General features: G+C 39.4%; 1 protein-coding gene across 7 annotated transcripts in view; it reads right to left on the minus strand.

Annotated features, from left to right (window-relative positions):
• CHD7 (chromodomain helicase DNA binding protein 7) overlaps positions 1-17,704 on the minus strand; it is a 225,699-nt gene that overhangs the window by 64,277 nt on the left and 143,718 nt on the right. For all 7 annotated transcript variants that reach the window (XM_049853864.1, XM_049853865.1, XM_049853859.1 and 4 more), the window contains 3 exons: positions 15,122-15,259; positions 14,024-14,089; positions 7,401-7,456 (listed from right to left, as the gene is read on the minus strand). In XM_049853864.1, coding sequence (XP_049709821.1) covers positions 7,401-7,456; positions 14,024-14,089; positions 15,122-15,259 — 260 coding nt within the window. The remainder of the gene's footprint in view (positions 1-7,400; positions 7,457-14,023; positions 14,090-15,121; positions 15,260-17,704) is intronic.

Genomic DNA, 17,704 nt, shown 5'->3' on the forward strand with positions numbered 1-17,704 from the left:
CAACACCATAATTCAAAGGCATCAATTCTTCTTCAATCTTCCTTAATCATAGCCCAGCTTTCCCACACATATGAGGTGATCGAAAATACCATGGCTTGAGTCAGGTGCATCTTAGTCCTCAAAGTGACATCTTTGCTTTTTAACACTTTAAAGAGGTCTTTCGCGACAGATTTGCCTAATGTAGTAAGTCGTTTGATTTCCTGACTGCTGCTACCACAGGCATTGATTGTGGATCCAAGTAAAATGAAAGCCTTGACAACTTTAGTATTTTCTCTGTTTACCATAATGTTGCTCATTGGTCCAGTTGTGAGGATTTTTGTTTTATGTTGAGGTGTAATCCATACTGTAGACTGTAGTCCTTGATCTTCATCTGTAAGTGCTTCACCTCCTCTTCATTTTCAGTAAGGAAGGTTGTGTCCACAGTCAGTCTTCCTCCAGTCCTGATGCTGCATTCTTCTTCATATAGTCCAGCTTTCTGGGTTATCTGCTTAGCACACAGATCGAATAAGTATGGTGAAAGGATACAACTCTGATGCACACCTTTCCTGATTTTAAACCATACAGTATCTGCCTGTTAGAACAACTGTCTCTTGGTCTATGTACAGGTTCCACATGATCACAATTAAGTGTTCTGGAATTCTCATTCTTTGCAATGTTATTCATAATTTGTTATGATCCATACAGTTGAATGCCTTTGTGCAAAACACAGGTAAATATCTTTCTGGTATTCTCTGCTTTCAGCCAAGATCAACCTGACACCAGCAATGATATCCCTCATTCCACGTCCTCTTCTGAATCCAGCTTGAATTTCTGGCAGTTCCCCATTGATATACTGCTGCAACTGTTTTTTAAATTATTTTCAGCAAAATTTTATACATGTGTGATATTAATAATATTGTTCAATAATTTCCCAATTCTGTTGGATCACCTTTCTTTGCAATGGGCACAAATATGGATCTCATACAGTTGGTTGGCCAGTTAACTGTCTTCCAAATTTCTTGGCATACACAAGTAAGCACTTCCAGCACTGCATCCATTTGTTGAAACATCTCAGTTGGTATTCCATCAATTCCTGAAGTCTTGTTTCTTGCCAAGGTCTTCAGTGCAGCTTGGACTTCTTTCTTTAATACCATCGGTTCTTGTTCATATGCTACCTCCTGAAATGGTTGAATGGTGACCAATTACTTTTGGTACAGTAATTCTGTGTATTCCTTCCATCTTGTTTTGATGCTTCCTGCATATTTCAATATTTTGCCCACAGAATCCTTCAGCATTGCAACTCGAGGCTTGAGTTTTTTCTTCAAGTTCTTTCAGCTTGAGAAATGACGAGCATGTCCTTTCTTTTTGCTTTTCTAACTCGAGGTCTTTGCATATTTCAATAATACTTTACTTTGCCTTCTTGAGCCGCCCTTTGAAATACTCTGTTCAGCTCTTTTACTTCATCATTTCTTCTGCTCACTTTAGCTACCTGACATTAAACAGCAAGTTTCAGAGTCTCTTTTGACATCCATTTTGGTCTTTTCTTTCTTTGCTATCTTTTTAGCAACCTTTTGCTTTCTTCATATATGATGTACTTGATGTCATCCCACAACTCATATGGTCTTCAGTCATTAGTGTTTATTGAGTCAAATCTACTCTTGAGATAGTCTCTAAATTCAAGTGGTATATACTCAAGGTTGTACTTTGGCTCTCGTGGACTTGTCTTCATTTCTTTAGCTTCAACTTGAACTTTCATATGAGCAATTGATGATCTGTTTTCTAGTCAGCCCCTGGCCTTATTCTGACTGATGATACAGAGCTTCTCCATTGTCTCTTTCCACAGATGTAGTCAATTTGATTCCTATGTACTCCAATCAGGTGAGGTCCATGTGTATTAAGCTGCTTATGTCGTTGAAAAAAGATATTTGCAATGAAGAAGTTGTTGGTCTTGCAAAATTCTAGCAGGCAATCACTGGCATCATTTCTATCACTATAGCCTTATATTCTACTATAAGTTCTTCTTTGTTTCCAACTTTCACATTCCAATCACCAATAATTATTAATGCACTTTGATTGCAGTTTTGATCAATTTATGACTGCACAAGTTGGTAAAAATCTTCAATTTCTTTGTCTTTGGCATTGGTGGTTGGTGCATAAATTTAAATAACAGTTGTATTAACTCCTTTTCCTTGTAGGCATATGAATATTATCCTATCACTGAGAGTGTTGTACTTCAGGACAGATCTTGAAATGTTTTTTTTTTTTGACAATGAACGCAATGCCGTTCCTCTTCAATTTGTCATTCCCAGTATAGTACGCTATATGTTTGTCCAATTTGAAATGGCCCATACCAGTCCATTTCAGCTCACTAACGCCTAGGATATCAATCTTTATGTGTTCCATTTCATTTTGACAACTTCCAGTGTTCCTGGATTTGTACTTCATACACCCCACGTTCTACTTATTAATGGATGTTTGCAACTGTTTCTTCTCATTTTCAGTCATACCACATGAGCCAATGAAGGTCCCGAAAGCTTGACTCCATCCACGTCATTAAGGTCGACTCTACTTTGAGGAGGCAGCTCTTCCCCAGTCGTATTTTGAGTGCCTTCCAACCTGAGGGGCTCACCTTCCGCACTGTGTCAGACAATGCTCTGCTGCTATTCTTAAGGTTTTCACTGGCCAAATTTTTCTTAAGAAGTAGATTACTGCATTCTTCTTCCTAGTCTCAGTCTAGAGGCTCCACTGAAATCTGTCCACCATGGGTGACCCTGCTGGTGACATAGCTTCCAGCATCAGAGCAACAGGCAAACCCCCAAGGTATGACGAACTGACAGTTAAGAGGTGGTGAGGGGATACAGTACTGTGAAAAAAAAGATGCAAAAATGTACTAATAGTATGCTATTTTTTGTGTGAGAAAGAAGAAATTATATAAATATGTGTGTGTGTGTGTGTATATATAAGCCCTGGTGACACAGTGGTTAAGAGCTACTGCTGCTAACCAAAAGGTAGGGAGTTTGATTCCACCAGCCACTCCCTCGAAACCCTAAGGGGGTCGTTCTATTCTGTCCTATAGGGTCACTATGAATCGATGTTGACTCGACGGTAATGCGTTTTTTATACATATGTATCTGCACACTGATGCCAAAAAGTATAGAAAGGATAAACCTGGGATAAACAAAGGGGCAGAGCGGAATGGGCTGGAAAGGAAAGAAGTAAGGAGGGACAACACTTCTCTGAGTATCCTACAAACCAAACTGTGTTATCAAATAAATAACATAGTTACACTTAAGGGGGGGCCGGTGAGGGAGGTAAGAACCAACCCAAGGAAATTCTGAACAAGGTTTTCGCCTCTAGGCCCTCAGGGTAAAGAGAAAAACTCTAAACAAATACTGAACTCAGTAGGCTTCCTGTTAACAGAAATATGGGCTAGTAATTCTGAAACCATTTCCTCTATGTTCTAAGATTGAAAAATATGCAAATATGAATATTAAGAGCCAGGTTTCTCACAGTCAGAGAAGGGTGTTACTAATACCAATATTAGTTCCCATTTTGGGAAATGAGAGAATAAACCCTGTGGTGTTGGACTAGAATTAGAAATATCAATATAAAGGAATCTTTTTTGTTGAGGTAGATTGGTAGGTATGTAGGAAGGCGGATATATAGACTGACAGAAATATAGGTATGTGTGTTTGTGTATATATGTAAGTGCATATATATAAGCGCATACATGTATGTGTACGTATGTGCATATATGTGTGCATATATACACATACATATATGTACACACTACACACACACATACACATGGGCACACACATCTCTTATCCCTGTCCACTGGGAGGCCTTGAACCAATGACTACCTAGCAACAATGAGCACAACTAGTGTCTCAATCTTTGTTTCTAAATGCCCTTGGAGAATAACTAAGGCTAAAAATAACCACGGATACTTGGAGAAATAGCTGGTTCCAGGATTGAAACAGGGAAATTATGAGGTAAGCATGCAACATTCTGTGTTTCCAGAAAGGAAGGAAGTGATCAGAGAATGAAGGGAACAAGGCAAAAGCACACAGAAGCCAGCTGGAAGGGGCTCCCAGTGGCCAAGTCTAAGGCAATGTGAGCAAAGTAAATAATGACATGATGGTAAAGACTTACAACCCACTGCCTAAAGCAACAATCCACGAGTCTACACAGGCATAAAGAAATAAATGGGTAAGACGGGAAAGCTCTTCCTTTCAGTAGAAACCCAACTAATAAGTTCAGAAAGAATGATAGAGTTAGTAAACAATCATTTGGCAACCATTATCGAATTTAATAGTCTCAAAGTATCTTTCCACAAGATACTTATTAATTACAAAAATATAAATAGCTTTATAGTTGAGAAACCTGGCAGTCACCACCTTAACCAAGAGTACAAAGTTAAGGCCAGTAATGGGAAAAAACGATATTACCTGCCTCCTGAAACGTGTCCTGAGAAGAACACATCACTGCTTCTGTGGTTTTCCTGCCAAAAGTGTATAACCTGAATCTAACCACGAGGGAAGATCGGAAAAACCCACAATTGAGGGAACCCACTCTTCAGAAACAGCGATGTATGACACAGAAAATCAGACAGAGGAGCTGCTCCAGAGTAACAGGGCTGACGTTGAAACACTGTGTGGGACTGGGACTTCCTTTTGTCCTGAGGATGTTACTGGGAAAACTGGTGAAATCTGAAAAAGGCCTATACGTTAAATAACAGTATTTTATCACTGTTAATTTCCTGATTTTGATCATCGTCTTATGGCTATATAAGAGAAGGTCCTTGTTTTTAGGAAATACACACTGAAGTGTTCAGGGGCAAAATGGCTCATGTCTGTGCTGACTATTGACAGGTTCAGAAAACACACACATACATATATACACGCATATGCATACAGAAAGAGAAGAATACAGCAAGTAAAATGTCAACATTTGAGGAATCTGGGTGAAGGGTATATAGGAATTCTTTGTATTATTTTTGCAATTTTTACATAAATCTGAAATTACCTCAAAATAGAAGGTTAATAAAAACTGTTAGTTTTATAGGAAATGTAATTTCCTTTAGATCTGAATAAGATCCCAGGGGACAGCTATTTTTTTAGGACTCTTTTTGCCTCATGTCAATGACCAATGGAGGATGGCTGGCCTCTCCCGGCTCAGCAGCAGTGTCTCATCAGGAGTGCTGTAGGCTTCTCTGGGCTTCTTTACAGGCTAGGTTAAAGGTCTTCAGTGACCAAGGCACCCCAGGCCCCACTGCCATACCAACCTCGATGCCTACCACCAGTGCCATTTTTCTGCATTCAGTACTGAAGTTCCCTTGCTCCAGTTTTGACTTGTGAATCTACAACAGGGCTCTCATCCCCTGGCCTTATCTGCCTGTTGATTCCTTACGGACCCTTCTCCACTCTTCATCCGCAGCTGGATGAAATCCTGTACTATGCATAATTTCCACCTGTGTGAACTCATCATGCTCAGAGGACAAAATGGCAGTGTCAGCTAACATTTACTGAGCACTTTTTATTGCCAGGCTCTGTATTTCGCTGAACCCTCACATCATAGAAACTTCTTTGCCTTTCTACTGGGTAGAAGGCTTTGCTCATAAAACTCCTTTAGAAGTACACCAGTTTATTAACATGGTGCCAGCAGAAGTAAGGCAGGATGACAGGAACAATGATGCCCCATGCTTGCATTTCTATAGGGTAGGTTACATTTTCTTAGGCCATTTGCATCCCGGCTCACAAAAGCCTTTCTTTAAACCCTAGAATTTATGACTATGGTACTTGAGTTCTTTGTTTTAAAGGGGGCAAGATCAGATTTAATTGTTATATTATCAGTGAATATTTTTTACCATGTTCTGTGGTTGTTATTAAGGTATGAGAATGACCCGTCTTCGGTAAAACTACGCTGGCTCATCGAAATAGTCCAAAATTTGCTCTATTTGTTACTAGAGCCTTTCTAGAGCTGTGATATATTAAGGAATTTCTAGCCAAAATTTTCATAGATTCATAAAAATAAATAATTTCCTGAAGTATAGGAAATTTGTTTTAACATGAACTTCCAAGCTTCCTTTGGCATATTTTGTAAAGCTATTTTAGAGATATTTAACACGAATATACCATCTATGTGGCCATATGTCACTCTGCAACAAACATAAAGCCACAAAACTATAAGAAACCTTATGTCCTTAGTCCAAACACACTCACATTTGAGGTAAGGACTCCGAGACCCAAGTACAGAGGGTGAAGGGCTTGCCCCTACTTGGCAGCAGCAGAACCCAATTCTCTTGATTCTAAAACAGTGCTTCCTCACGAAACCAAACCAAAGAGCTGATAATTAACAGAGGGCCAGGCAATCCAGAAAAAGGCTAGAAAGCTTGATAAATTTCTCTTACATGGAATCTAGAATAAGAGTTCAGTACCAGTCTAACAAAAACATTAAAATATTACATGGACTTCATGGGCCTAATTAAGCCCTGACACAGTTTTCTGACCTCTTCATAAATACGATGAATTTAGATCATGCAAAATGACAGTAACATGTGGCATGGTTAGTAACATTCAAAGGATTCAGCCAAGCATTGAAAACAGCAATAAACTTTAGTAGTTGCTTCAAGCAATTTTTCCACTCCTGTCCTTGCAGAGAGTTGTGACAGAGGCATGTCCACACCAGGTACACTGTCTAGATCTACAGTACAGCATCTACAAAGACAACGACTTCCAGAGGTTTTCAACTCAGCCTTTAAAAAGTTCTGCAATTCAAATCCACTATTTAAAAAAAAAAAAAAAGATTAGAAACAGAAAACAAATAAGCAAAACTGTAGCTTGGTGCATTTGAAAACCTCCATGACATCCTTGATTTTCTAGAGCCTTTATCCAATAGTGGCACTCTCACTGCAAACACAAGGGCTGATGATGGGAGGGAGGGTGGCCCCACGGAATAAAAATCATTTCCTCAGATAGTTAAGTATTATTTTACTCATTTTTCTATTATTATATGCATTTTTATTTCCTCCAAAGAGAACTTCTTCATTGTACAAAAACATCAGTCATCTTGCATATCGATTATATGTTTTCTAGAAAAAGTACACTTATAAAATAGCAAAGACACAAAGGCTAGTAGGAGATGGTCTCCAAGGCACTAAATAGCCACCCCAAAATATCCCAATCCCCCCAAAATTTTTTAAATTTTACCAGGTTTTTTTTTAATTCTTCTATTTTTATTTTTTAAATTGTGGTAAAGACACATGTCACAGATTGTCTGCATCTCGACACTCTTCACATGCAAATTCAGTGACATTAGTTTATCTGGTTGTTCAATCATCATTTAGTTGTTCGGCACTTTGAAAACCTCCCCCCTGCCCCCCGTTAAAAAAGAAAGAAAGAAAATCACCATTTACTTACAAGTTTTTGTATTTCACATAGAATTCCTCGACTTCTACCTCCTCTCCAGATTCCTTCTGTAACAAAAGACAATTTCAGGCGCACACTTAAACCACCTACTGAAATATTTCAGAAGTAACTGCTCAGGCCCAGGGAGGACACGGCAGCACGGAGCTTGTCCCAGAGGCACACGTGGTGCAGTGGGTGGGAGGCTGCGAGGAGCCTAACACCCTTCGCCATACACGCTGCTCAGCGTAACTACAACTTCGAAGGCATGAATCATTTTAACTCCTCCCTAACCACATGCAGCTTCATTCACAACAACCTGACCCCAAATCTGGCTTTCGGCCAAACCCACAGTGTTAAGTAGACGCCAAGTGTACCATTTTCTCAGGCAGCAGCCAATTACCAACTGCTCTCCTGAACGCCATATGTATTATTTTTGGCTGCCTCGTGGCAACTTTACATTGTGGGTTTTGTAATGTTTTAAAATATTTAAAAGACATTTATTCCTCCATATAGTTAATAACTCTAAACAAGAAACCATATAAAACTCTACCTCATTCTTATGCTGTAATTTCAGTGCATCACTATTTACAGCTTTAGCACTTCTCAATGGTACAATTAAACTCTCTCAGACAAGATGTCTCGCACGCACAGCAGCCAAATGAAATTAACACTCCAAATACTACAGTTAGGTAAGGGTAAAATTGTGATACATGTCAGCCAGATCGAGAGTTTTCAATGGGAAGATTAACTGTAGCATCTGCCTCGATTCTACCTGCCGTAGGATCAGAAGTAATGCTCATATGATATTTTAGGTATCTCTTTCAATATATGTTTTTTCTCTTTTGGCTTTAGGGTGTTAAACAAGTTGTAATATGTAATTTTCTTCTGGAACAGTTGATCAGATAAATCAGAGATGTAAACCATAAACACCATTTACAGATGTTTCAGGATTCCTTTTACACTCTTACAAGAGCACCCAAGCTTGCCTTCAGGGTCACATGTGGCTGCTGGGCTGCCTCAGAGATGCTTCGAAGAAAATAAAGGCAAGTAGGAACATGGCAGAGACCACACAAAAGAGCAAAGACTTCTATTGGATAACAAGCTGGCAGAGGATCTTTTCAAAGAGATCATTCCTTCCCTCTATCCCTAATCTTCAGACTACTGTTGAAGATCACGAACTTAATTTTTTTTAAACTCTCGCCTGTACAGTTAAACCCCAATTTTAAACAGTTTTCTCACCTGCCTACCCACCATACCCACTGCCATTGAGTCAATTTCGACTCATAGCAACCCTATAGGACAGAGTAGAACTGCCCCACAGTTTCCAAGGAGTGGCTGGTGGATTCGAACCGCCAACCTTTTGGTTAGCAGCCCCAGCTCTTAACTACTACACCACCAGGGTTTCCTCTCACCTGCCTAGAGACTACTAAGAAGATAGGATATTCAGGAGTGTGGTCAACACACAGCTGGTTTTGCCAGGTCTATAAAAGACCATTACTGTAAAGCTGCCTTTTTAATCGATGCATTCAGAACACCATCTATGTCCCAGATCTCTAGTCTTGTCCAAAATGAAAAGAAATTTTTGTTAGATGCCGTCAGAAGTCAATAATATAAACCTGGAATGAGTTTCCAGATAAATTCTAGTCAATTCTGGTGACAACCTATCCAAGCCCCAGCTCACTTTCTTCTAAGTCCCAACGTCTCCCTGTTCTTCTCACACATTTCAGCAGCTACTTCAAGATCTATCATCTTTGTAGAGAACTAGAGATTCCAAAAACAAGGCAAAAATAAGATCATAGATGATCAGGAAGATGGAAACCGAGGATGGGACTCTATCTTTTGATGCTTCCTATAGCATTTCAAGGAGTCCCTGGGTGGTGCAAATAGTTAAGGGCTCAGCTACTAGCCAAAAGGTTGGCAGTTCAAACCCACCCAGAAGCACCTCATAAGGTAGTCCTAACGATCTGCTTCCAAAAGGTCATAGCCTTGGAAACCCTATGGAGCAGCTCTACTCTGCACACATAGGGTCATTATGAGTCAGAACCGACTAGACAGTAACTAAGAACAACAACAACGACATACCATTTCATGAAATTCAGACCTAGAATGGAACTCAAATGCTGATTCTATTGTTTTTACTCTTTTAATACTGACTCTATTCCTTTCATTTAAGCAAGAATTTTTTCAAAATTATGTAACTTTGAGGTAGTAAAAGGATCAGCTTTATTATTTCTATGTTCTATTATTTCCTCTGACTTCCTTTTCTTTTCTCCTTTATTACTTTACTTTCCATCTCATTCTAAATGGTCTCACTGTCCCATAATCTCTTAGTGGGCATCAAGGCACACAGGGATCAACTCTTTAACAGAAAAGAACATTTTCGTTTTCATTTTACCACAATTACATTCCTAGAGTGCCTTGACAACCCCACTCTCTTTGATACCCATTAGCTTGTCACGATCAGCTATTCCTCTAGAAACCTGCTGTGGAGATGCTTAACAGCCAGTCTGGGAAGAACTGACTGGGTTCTAAGACCTAACTTAGCAGCACCTGGGCCAGTGCAGAATTGTCCCAGGGCCTATTTCTTTTGAGTGTCCTGAAAAAATAACACTACATTTTGTCAAACTGACCACAGAGACTCCATCACCACCTTCTTTCCCCTGGAATTGTAAATAGAACTATCTTTCATCCTTCATCTTATATAAATATGATCATGCTTATCTCTTCTGCCAATTAACAAAAGTGTGTGAACTAATAACCCCTCAGGAGCACCATTAATTCAGTGAATGGTAGTTGGTTTGACTAGGCTCTGGTGATAGCCAAAAACAGCCCCTACACCCCTGCAGAATTTCCAGAAGCCATTCTATAATAGGCATAGCCAATGAACAAATGAGTCAAAGCACTATTTTTATACAAGAAATACTCAAATTTATGTCTTGGCCCAAAACCAAACCTAACCTGTCGCTGTTGAGTGAATTTTGACTCATAGCCACCCTACAGGACAGACTAGAACTGCCCCGTTGGCTTTCCTAGGAGAGAGCCCTCTAAAGTAATTTTATGTACTCAATAGAATATTTCCGAGAAATATCTTTTCATTAGACTCCAGAAATAGTCTTTGGAAACCCTTATTGCTCATATGAAATATGAAACTCCAAACACAGTAAGCCATATTTGTTCCACTGTTCACATGAACCAGAATCCTTGATCAGGCCAAAAAACTGACTTCTTTTGTCACTTGGAATCTAAAACAGCCACTTAGGAAATGATAATCCTCATAGCCTAAAGGAAGGAGTGCCCTTTCGTAAGCATCTTATTACTACATTTCAGTCATACTGGTGAGACGAAGCTCAACTATAGAGGAAAAAAGGGAAAACTTGCTAAAGAATGCATAAAGACCAAGAAAGCACCTCGGTACAGGCGATCAATAAGGCACAGGTACAAATCTTCCCACTCTGACCCAGCATACTGTGTACTCTACCAGACACCAAATCACACTGCATCCAAGCAGAACACACATACGTGATAATACACGAGGCTAAGAGTCTTACCTTTTTTACTCTCTATTTTTAATTACTGGGTTCAGCTAAAAAGGATTAAAACACACACCCCAAAATTTTAAATAAGCTCTTAAAAAGAAAATTATCATGTAGTTAAAGAAAAATAAAAACTTGGGGAGAGTATAGTCAGAAATCACTTATAAAACTATTTTTAACCTCCTGATACAAAAAGCAATTCCTGGAGGCCCAGTGGTTAAGAGCTTGGCTGCTAACCAAAAAGTTGGCAGTTCGAATCTACCAGCCACTCCTTGGAAACCCTATGGGGCAGTTCTATTCTGCCCTATAGGGTCGCTATAAGTCGGAATCGACTCAACAGCAACGGGTTTTTGATACAAAGAGATTTGAATCATTGTTCTACAAAGATGGATGGCTCAAAGTAAAAAGTGTTGCTGATGACTCAATATGGAAAATATAAAAGACTTAACCTTTATGTAATCTCAAAGTCCATTCTAGTATCTACCTCAAAATTCAAATGTTTAAGTACCAACTACATCCCTTCCAGAGCCCTGGCGGCACAGTGGTTAAGAGCTCAGTTGCTAACCAAAATGTTGGCAGTTCGAATCTACCAGCTGCTCCTTGGAAACCCTGTGGGGCAGTTCCACTCTGTCCTATAGGGTTGCTATGAGTTAGAATTGACTTGACAGCAAAGGGTTTGGTTTTTTTTTTTTTGGTTATGTCCGTTCCACTGGGTCTCCTGCACATTAATTTGTTTTCAGAGCAACATAAAAAAAAAAAAATGCCCAAATTATCCCTACTCAACACAAGGTACTGAATTAGGAAGTGCTGCCAGCTGAGCTCTGGGTTTCCACGACTACATTATCTGGGACCTTCCTTCTCAGGCTGCAGCAATGAGTCAATTAAATTTGAAAAACACTTTGTCCCCACTATGTGTCAGCACTGCACAGGACAGGCTCTGAGAACTTGTAGCCAGTTGCTATAGTGCTGCCAGGGGAGATAAAGACACCTTCTCATAGCCAATTCTTAAATTATTCATGGGAACAGGAAACAGACCAGCCAGCATAATCAGAATCCACCGAAAAGTCTCACATTTCCTTGTTTCTCTATTTGTGACACTTTCCAACAACGTTATTAAAGTTGGTAAGTAACTATACTGAGAACATTAGCAGTTTAGAAAGTACCTTCTTTAAATCAAACCCCAAGGCCTATCTCCCCTTCCCGAGGAACTTTTCCATTAATTTTCTCCCTCCTCAAATTCATCAACTCAACAAAGACTCCACCCTCATGTACAGTCTCAGTGGTTTCTAACCTCCCGTGATAAGATAAACCTAGTCGCATATAAACAGTAATAATTATCTAGTCTTAAACTTTGGGCACCTATCTTTAAAGGACAGCTAAAAAAAAAAACTAACGTGGGTAAAACAGAAAGAGCAATGTCCTACATAATGCAAAGTCTAAGTCATTATTCTCTGAACAACAGACCTAATTATAATTTGCAACCCCCAAACCCGCTGAGTATGCCTACTGAAGCACTATCAATAGAATGGAAATTAATATAGCCCATTCCAACCATGTGCTACTTACTCAAACAAGTCACTTTAATTCAATGAAGAGGATTATACTTTAAAGCATGCTAAGTATTTAAATTTTACCATATACCAACAATTCACGAATTAACCGTTTTAAAGTCTGTAGTAGGACAGAAATGTAACATTTCTAATAAGTTAAACAGTGGTCATTTCTGCTTGGACAGGTGGGAAATTTGGCTGAGATTTTATCATTTAATTCATCAGAGAGGAAATCCTCACTTTCAAAGGGTCACCAGACAGCCACCCCGTACTTCCCCACCCCCCACACTCAATTTGAAAATATCTTGATATGTTGCTCTTGATTATTTTCATATGAACTACAGTTGTATATTCTAATAAAAATCCATACCTTGCATCACACACTAGAAAAACAAAGAGGATTGCAACATAGGTAAACAGAAGTTCACTGCTGGCTCAGAAGCCCGGGTGGCACAGTGGTTAAGTTGTTTGGCTGCTAACCAAAGGGTCAGCAGTTCCAGTCCACTCACCTCTTCTTGGAAACCCTATGGGGCAGGCCAGAATTGACTCAATGGCAATGGGTTTGGTTTGGGTTTTAGACAGCAGTATTCGAATAGCAAAGGTTTCCTATGTGATAAGCCTGTGATTTCATCTAGGTCTCCATTCCTCATCTCACTGGGAAGTTACACTTGCTATAAATTTTACTAATAAAAGAATCTTCTTTTACATGTCAAAAGGATGAAATTTACTTCCCCATTTTAAAAGCAAATAAAAACAAAGAAATGGGGATTTGACAATGATTCAAGCTGAAAGTTATATATCTAAAGGTGACAATTTTCTTAGAGAGACTGCTGAAATGTGTAATTGCAGCCAGGATGTCTAGGAGGCTCCTCACACTAAGTGAAGCATTTTCTGAAATTGGGCAAGAAGGGAGGTGGTTGGGATCAAAGGGGAAAATCTTCATCAGTAAAAGAAAATTCAGTGTTATCGGAATTCTTTATTCAAGAGTAAGAGACTCAGTGCCACAGTTATCAGGCTAATGACAGGTACTTAGGAGTTTACTTTTCCAGGCCAACATGAAGCTTGAGTAATTTTGAAGACTAAGTCACTATCTTGAAAAATTACACTGAAAAAAGCCCTCTGCACTGGCAATAAAGGTATTAGTGAATATTTCAGCTGTATATAAAAATTTGTACAAAAAGCATGAGGAAACACCTATTTGCTAGAACAATAAACATAACTTGCACCCCACCACAGGGGACGAAAAGCCTTACTCAGAGAGATGAGAGGTCAATTCATGTTTATGATTTTAGGCGTGGCATTTATGAATAAAGGCAGCTTGTAACTCTGAAAGTCCTACACATTTCTTTGGGTATCTTTGGGTTTCGGGCCTACTTTAAATTGTGTAACTAAAGCATTGGTCATTTGATATATTTTAACTTTATTTAGGGCTGCACGTCCCAAAGTTTTATACTGGGCTAGTAAATCTGACATGATTAGATGTCAGTTTTACTCTGCAATAGCGTAATTTTAAAAGAAAACTATAAAGCAAAAAATAATTGAAGAGCCTTACCTGTTTTCTGACTGAACGACTACTCATGATTTTTTCTACCACTGGACCTTCTGCATCAACAGATTCCTAAAAAACAGGGTAGAATGAATCAATCCAAATGGGAAACATGGCATTCTATGCTGCCAAGGCAAGAGATCATTCTGTCTTGCCTCTCTCTCCAGACCCTTTAAATCACCAAGTACAAAGTCAGCAGTGGGAAATATGACTGAAAAGAGCAAGAGCCTCACTCTCAGAAAGGCAAAAGGAAGCTCTGTGTTTACAACTCTGTGATGATGTGGTTTCATTATGTGGACAAGAACGGGTCCCTAAAGCCAGAGAGTATTCAGAAACTCTAGCTGCCAAGAAAAAATGAGCTCTGCACGACAGCAGTCAAAAATACAACTTTTCTGCCTCTACATCCATGGGGTAAATATACTCATCGTTCTGTTATTATAGGTAGCATTTATCTATGGCGGTCACATTAGATGCTATGGAACAGCTTAACGGAGCACAAACTACCAAATAAAATACCGAACTACATTTAATACACTTTCCGATGAGTTACCAGTTTGGTAATGAAAGTACAGGACACTAATGGTAAGAAAAGAGCATTATTTAATTAAAACAAAACAGAGAGCTCTTTACCATAATCAGTCCTACGTTACTACTCACATTTTACACAAACTATTTTAGCCATCATTTACATTGCACAGAGAATAAAGTATGCCCTGCTGGGTACTACAAGGCAGTAATTTCATAAAGGGGTTCTTACGGTGCCTAACAGCAGGAGACAAGCTTCGGCGGTTTATTAAAGTCCCAGCAGCTACAGCACTGAATTCTCAGAGGTAAATCCAGCTGCCTTGTCTCCCAGCTCTGACTTTCCTCAGCATAGACCATTAATTCTCCAAAATTGTGTCAAATTACATATCACAGATGTACATAAATTTCAGTGAACAGGGCTTTTTACAGGATACTGCTAAACAAGTAATTTCCCAGAGCGCGTAAGCCAACATTAGATGAAGGTTTCCCAGTTAAAAGTCCAGTGCTTCTGCTTAGCTTCTCAGACTCCAGTTCACCTGTTAAAATGCACACCTGAATCACCCACCCCTGATGGCTCACCTGCTGCTCTGACTGCGAAGTATTTGAAGGGGAGTCTCTTCCAGCAGCATCTCCATCATCTGCCTCCTCGTCAGAAATCTTGAACTCCAAGTCTTCGGTGTATCGCTTCCTCTTCACCTGCCTGCTGGAACGTCTCTTCTAAAATGAAACCCCAACAGCGTGGATGTTAAATAGCAGTCCGTGACAGTCTCCCTAACTTCTCAGAATAGTAAACGATATCTTTAAAAACTTGATCTTAAGGAGAAGCTTAATCCTGTAAGTCAGGTTAAAAGACAGTAGTGGCAACAAATATAATGGAACTGGGCAGAGATGTGGAGTTAAAAGCCGGGTATCAGCCCTGGCTCTGCCACTTCCAGCTCCTGGAACGTCAACTGGAAAATAAAACGGAAAGAACAAGTCTTATTCCTCATTCAGCCGCTGGGATGATCGAGCATGTTATAATACCATACAAGGTACCCACAATATTTCAAAACCAAAACCAAACCCACTGTAATCAAGTCGATGCCGACTCATAGCAACCCTACAGGACAGAGTGGAACTGCCCCATAGGGCTTCCAAGGCTGTACATCTTTGCTGAAGCGGACTGCCAAATCTTCCTACTGCACTCATATTTGCAGAAGGACATTTAAATTGAAGGTTTACATTTTAATCTTGGTCCTAACAAAAATGTCCTGAACTTTTTTGAGGGGTTGAACATCTGAATGGCAGAATTCACAGTGAATGAATCTGAAAAGTAATTTACTTTTTTTTAATTTAATTTTTATACCACACTAGCTAAAATGTAAAAGATTGGTGACAGCCAATGTTAGTAGAAATATTGGCAAAACAGGACTCTCACACCCCTGTGGTCACAATATCAACAGGTAGAGTCCTTCTAGGACAATGAGGTAGCATCTTTCTAAAATACCCCAACCCTTCGATCCAGCAATTGCACTTCTCGTAAACCATGCTATGGAAATGCTCCCACAGGACACATCTTGGAAACATCTCTAAGGTAAATTATTAAGTAAAAAAGAAAAATGCATAACAAGATGCAGGTTATGATTCTACTTAAGATAAATAAGAAACATTGTGTATCTACTTGTATGTGTGGATCATCAAGACATAAACTCCTGAAGACCAAGACACTGCCTTTCTTGTTCATTTTATGCCTCAAATGAATATATGAAAAAAAAAGGAATGTATATTAATATGTTTTCAATAACAGGAACAACGACAACCAGAAAAACAGAAAGGAAAAAAGAGAAAGCTAATAGCTGTTAATTCTAGGGAGAGAAGTAAACAGAGCAGAGGGTAGAGTTTTGTACTTTTTGCTCAAGATAATTTGTATTATTTGAACTTTTGGGCAAACAATTAGTTTTCTAAGTTAATTAAAAATAGGAGACAATAACCTTTTCATTTATATGTGTACATAATAAAACCTAATCTGAAAATACTTGTACATTTTAAATTGTTGATAAGTCTATAGAATGAGTACAAAAAGCACATAGAAAAAATGAAAAAAATTTTGAGGAAAGTTAACACTTATGTAAACATCCTTCTAAGATTTATGAAATAAAACTTTTTAAAGAGTTTCATGAACTTCATGGGCACAAACACTTTCCAGGCGGGACACCTTGGCAGAGAAAGGCAAAATTGCCACCATGCACACCAAAGGAGTGACAGGTATGGTACTTTCAGCTCTTGGACAATGACCACAATCCCGGCACCTTTTCCCAAAGAATCGAACTGACTAGTTTTTATTTGTTAAGTCTGTATCCTCCCTGCTTTCAAACAGGGATTGGAGGCAGCTCACAATACAAGCCCACTCTAATAAGTACATCAAGAGGACTGCCCCACACTGTCAGCTCCTAACCCTACACAGCCACGGGGGGGCTTAGCCACAGAGCACCATTCTGACTGGAAACACTGGGTAATGTTTTATTCACATACTTCCTGTGGCTTAGTGAGAGGGAGTGGCCACATGGGCCAGGGTTCCTCCTCTGACCCTCCTCTCCACTACAAAGCTTCAGTGCTGCCCAGAACAAGCAATCCCATGTGGAGGCAGCACAGAAGCCCTCTGGGACCCTTTCCCACATCACTGGAGGCAGCTTAATCTCATGGGCCTTGGAGCTGAGTGCCCAGGTCTGACAAGTTATTTTGTGGACCCCAGTTTCCTGGTCTGTAGAAAGGGGTTAATGATAGTAATGACTGTAGGATATTGTGAAACTCACTTGTGGGAATTCGTTTAAAGCATTTAGAACAGGACATGGTACAAATTAAAGGCAAATGCGATTAGGAGAACCAGCGTCACCGTTAACCTGCTACTCCCTCTCCAAAGAAGAACCAGAAAGCAACAAGCTACAAGGCTAGCCATGGCTTCCATGCTCTCCTCCCATAACTTTTCTCTTGGGCTCACTTTCTCACCTCTCACTTAAGTCTTTATGACTTAAATACTATTATCAAGAACATTTTGTGAAATTTAGCAAAACATCTGTATTTCATTTGGTATATGAATTTAACTAAATTGAAATGGATTGATTCATATTTTCACCCTTCTACCATTACTGGAAGGAGGAACATGCTACCAGGGACATACCTGTG

The sequence above is a fragment of the Elephas maximus genome, chromosome 15, assembly GCF_024166365.1.
Source record: "Elephas maximus indicus isolate mEleMax1 chromosome 15, mEleMax1 primary haplotype, whole genome shotgun sequence".
Taxonomy (NCBI): domain Eukaryota; kingdom Metazoa; phylum Chordata; class Mammalia; order Proboscidea; family Elephantidae; genus Elephas; species Elephas maximus.